This window comes from Uloborus diversus, chromosome 8 (assembly GCF_026930045.1).
Source record: "Uloborus diversus isolate 005 chromosome 8, Udiv.v.3.1, whole genome shotgun sequence".
NCBI classification, from domain to species: domain Eukaryota; kingdom Metazoa; phylum Arthropoda; class Arachnida; order Araneae; family Uloboridae; genus Uloborus; species Uloborus diversus.
Genome location: NC_072738.1, coordinates 17330359 through 17335183, shown reverse-complemented (window position 1 = coordinate 17335183; position 4825 = coordinate 17330359). Strand labels below are relative to the sequence as shown.

At 32.4% G+C, this 4825-nt stretch overlaps 1 protein-coding gene across 1 annotated transcript in view; it reads right to left on the bottom strand.

Moving 5' to 3' along the window:
* Window positions 1–644: 644 nt before the first annotated feature.
* LOC129227829 (glutathione S-transferase kappa 1-like) overlaps window positions 645–4825 on the bottom strand; it is a gene marked incomplete at its 5' end in the record, with an annotated part of 22347 nt that continues 18166 nt past the window's right edge. The window contains 1 exon segment of the mRNA XM_054862443.1: window positions 645–868. Within this exon segment, the coding sequence (XP_054718418.1) occupies window positions 825–868 (44 nt within the window).

Sequence of the window (4825 nt, the reverse complement as noted above, 5' to 3'; positions counted from 1 at the left end):
TTTTTTTTTAAATAAAAGTTTTGCTTTGAAACTTTTTACATCCTAATTTAAGCACTATTACTTAATACAGGTTTAAGTTAAGAAAATTGTCTAAATATGCATTGACATTTATGCAATTTAGGACAATGTAAAGAAAGGGCCATTCCACGTAAAAGTCAATCCTTTGCACTGCACGTGATGGTTCACATATTTCATTAAAAAGTAGTAATTTTGAAGAGTAATGACGAAATTTTTTGCGAAAGAAATCACACATAAGTTTGTAATTTGTTAAGCAGAAAAAATTTATTTATTTATACCTTTAAGTGTTTTTTTTTTTTTTTAATGAAATATATGAGGCGTCAGATGCATAGTAGTATGCAAGCCAGGTCGAAAAATGAGGGGTCATTTTATTATCATGTTTATTTCAATTTAAGTTAGGAGAAACAAGCTTTTGATCAAAAAGTCACTCCTTGTGGTTTATCACCTTTCTGCCCTGAGCCCTTCTTGGAAATGAAGACACATAAACATTTGAAATAGCTTGAAGAGGTCAGCATTAAGTTGTTACAGATTTTTAGAAAATTACAGACAAAAAAAAAAAAAAAGAAGGAAAGAAAACAAAGAAACGAATTGAATAGTATTAATATGAAACATTAAAAGCTTTCTAGTCAGAAAATAAATAAAAAGTTTATTTTTAGCAACAATTTTCTTTTTCAACATACCATCCATAATTGAATGTAAAATAGATTTATATAAAAAATATGCATAGAAATAATCATCAATAAAAATGTATGATTAATACAAAACAGTCGAAATTGCCTTACATGTTAAGGGGGAAAACAAAACACCTAAAGCTTTGGTGAAGTAGGTACAGGTCCTAGCCAAGGTTTACCTGAAAAAAAAAAAAAAATGTTGAAAATGGGTATACATATATTTTAATGAACATTTTGATATTATTAATAACACTAATCTACACTAAAAAACTATCAGGAAGAAAATAGCTAATCCAATGTGTTCATCCAGATTATTTTAATCTGACATAAGCTGTGGTGTTCCTAGAGGGTGTACAATATATATGACGTATACTCCCAAACATGTTTTAGACATATTATGTATATGATACACATACTGTGCATAATGGATTACTGGGAGTATACCCTCAGAAAAATTAATGGGAACGTCACTGGACATAAGCGAATATGATGTTTTAAATGTTTACTTTGATAAACAGGAATTAATTTTATGATGGGGAGAATATGCAATGCCGGTAATTTCTGCAATCAACCAGCTAAGCTGTAATGTGTTGCTAAAAAGTACACTTTCTTGACTTGGATCTCGACTTTTCTCTGAACAACACATGTGAGTGATGAGAATTTGCAACTCTTCCATCGAAATATTTCTACAATGGAAAGAATATATCAAGGGAACTGCAATTCATCTATGATTGCGGACTATTGCAGGACTGTCATGAAAAAAGTCTCAAGAGTAGATTACAAATTAAAAAAAAAAAAAAGCTCAGAGTGAATAATTACATTGATAAGGGACCGAAGGAAAAAGTTCAAAAACACTTAGAACCAAGAGCTGAGAAAAACAAAAATTCTGGTGCCATATTCTTGTTCAACATCAAACTGGTTGAAATTGACTTTTTTGCTCATGATAGAGACAACTTTATTTATTTGTAGACCAGTGTAACAGATGGATAATATTATGCCACAACATCACATACTTCAATACAGTTATTTGAAACATTTTAGAGTTATTTTTAAACTCGTTTGATGTGATATATAATCAATCAAGTATGAGGTTTAAATAAAAGCTTAATGAATTTATTGTAAAGGCGTTCTTCAAAACTAGTAGAAAGAGCAGGAACTGATGTATTGAAAAGAGAAGCTCATTTTATCGAATTCAAAACTTTTGCTTTAAAGGATCCACACAGATACAGGAGCTATTGACAAAGTATCAACAAATGTCACTGTAAAACTGCTACAGCAAAATTTGTTTACTTTTCGATTTATACGCAAAGTCCACGAAATTTTTTAGCAAATCATTTAGAGAAACTGTTGTCATACTGTTATTTGTGAAATATAATTAAATTGCATAATTTTAGCTTCAATATTTATTTCCAGTTAAAACCTTCTCCAGCGCAGTGGTCACAAAACAATTAAAATGTTTCTAAACTTTTTTCTTTTCTCTTAAAACCACAAAAATTGCTGATAAGGTAGTATTTGTTCATTTTTATTTATTTATCTTTTTTTTTTTTTGGCGGGGGAGGGGGGCAGCAGTACAAAAAAGGGGTTTCCTGCTGTCTCAATTTCTTGTTTGAATCTCCCCAGTTTTTTAATCCAAAAATGGGATTTTTTTGTAAAGTTATAAAATCTTTCATTTGTTCTATTCTAATTGTATTATTTTTCATAATTTCATAGCCTGAAGTTCATCAACTTTACATTTTAAATGGGATCTTTTTTACAAGGAAGGCAGAATTAGAATCAACTGTTTCTTTAAAAACACAATAGAGGGCTGCTAAGTTGAACGCCACTTAATCCAAAGTAGCATAAATAATGTACTAATCACCCTTTCCCACCCCTAGCAAATGTGTAAAATTTGACACTGCCCTGTTGAGCCAGCAATCTGTTTTCTACAGAATTTCAACTTTTCTCCTCCATTTGCAGTTCTCAGTCTGTGTGCTGGTTATTCGGAATGGTCGGGAAAAAAAACTGGAAACTTTGGGAAAATAACGATTTTTTTTTGAAGAAATTTCGGGGGGGGGGGGGGGATTAGAAGTTTTGAAATTTCTTGCACAAAATTATGTATTCAGAAGTTTATTACTCGTTTACCAATCCTTTTCTTCTTTTAATATTTTTTTTATGTTCAGTACCCCACATGAAAAGACAGACTTTGATAATTGAAGCTGCAAGATAAGGAGAACCTTCTTTTGCAGTGGCAGTGTTTTTGAGGAGGGGTGTGGGAGGCAACTGCCCCAAATTTTTATGGTTCATTTATTTATTTTATTTCCCAATTTATGAACAAAACTAAAAATTATAAAAAAAAAAAGCAGAAATGTCCAATTTTTCAGAACATAATTATTTGTTTTACTTAGTACATCAGTTTACAAAACATTATTTAGCACAAGCAGTAATTTTTAGTTTATGTATTCATTGTTTAGATATTAGTAAATCACTTGTTTTACTTAAACAAGCCATACTTGTTCAATGACATTATTACCAAGTGTTTGTGAAGTCTCACAATACTGAGGGGTAAATAATGTACAGTCGACTCCCGCTACAACGCGATCCGACTTACGCAAAATGGCGATAACGCAATTTTTTTCCCAGTAAAGAATTTTAGATATAACACGAATTTCTGTCAAAATATTTGAAATTTTTTTTATTATTTTTCTTGACTTTCCGGTGCTGGGGAAATGGTATTAATAATACTTACCTATTTTTATGTGAGGGGACTCTCCATATCTTGACGCTACACTCGTTAAATGCAGACCCAAAACTTTTGTTCATTCCTGCATGCATAGTAAAAAAATGTAAACAAACCGCACGGTGCATGATTAACGGTTCAGTTGAAATTCACAGTGAAAAGAATCTTTTTCGTCAATGTAACGGTTTCAACGAAATTAAGTGTTGCCAATAATATTTTTGAGTTTCTTTGGAGGATTTCATCGAACTTTCAACAATGAATATGTAAATTGTGTGGAACGTCATCGAGGTGGTATTTAAGCGGTGGACATCCGTCCATTGGGGATCTCTCTCTCTCTCCCTGCTTCCACTACAAGGATGTCTCCTCCTGTATAAGCTGCTGTTGTGGGCTACCAGTCCAGGGATTTATCATCCTGCCGATGATGGAATCGTGTTTAACTTGATCCACCTGCCGAATGAATTACGCCGCCCGGCCTTACGTGGATGTTTCAAGACTTCGATTGGAATCACCTAGCAAAGGACGGTTCAAGATTACTGGACTTTTCTATTATCAAGATGAATTTGGAGCACCTGTGGTATAATTATTTGATTTTATTGTTCATGTTCGCTGCAATATTTTTTGCTGAATAAGATTCTACACGAATAATGTATTTTTAAGAAGCCTTTTTGCTAACATGTTGTATTTTTGGTACTAATAAATGCTAATGATTTACTTAAATATGCTTTCTAATTTGACTCAACCAAGACATTTGTGAGGTCCACTAAAAACTTTAATTAGTTTTTCCTCTTGACAATTTCTTGCCCGCAACACGGAAATTTTCGGAAGGGAATCCTGGTGTGTAAATATTGGCTTTGTTAGATTTGCATTAACTACCACTCATCTGCTTTCAAAACCAGCCCTAGCAAAATTTTGTACTTTCCTCTCTCTCTCTCTCTCTTTTTTTTTTTGCTGACGCTAAAAGTCTAATGGGTTTTAGTTGTCTTTTTTTTTAAATTATTGCCCCCCCCCCCCTTTTCATCCCAATCTCCGCCTCTGCTCTTTCCAAAAAAAAAGTTTCGTGAATGGACCTTCATACCTTTAGTATCACTAAGAGCGGACGTTCTTACCGTACTGCTCTGATACATCACTTATATAAATAACTTACTCCTCATTTTCTATTATTTTTTAAATTCTAAATATGAAAGTTGTTGAAATATAATGACACCTAAGAGTGATGTTTTATGTTGCGAAGATCGAAAGAAAAAGTTTCTGACAGTTAAAGAAAAGGTAAACTATATGTGATTAAAAAACTATAAACTGAGTCAAAGGTAGCACGACAATTAGGTACGAGTGAATTGTCCATTTGTAAAATTAGAAGTCAAGAAAAGGAAATCCGTAAAAGTTCACCAAGTAGTATCTAAGAAAAACGCAAAAAAATATG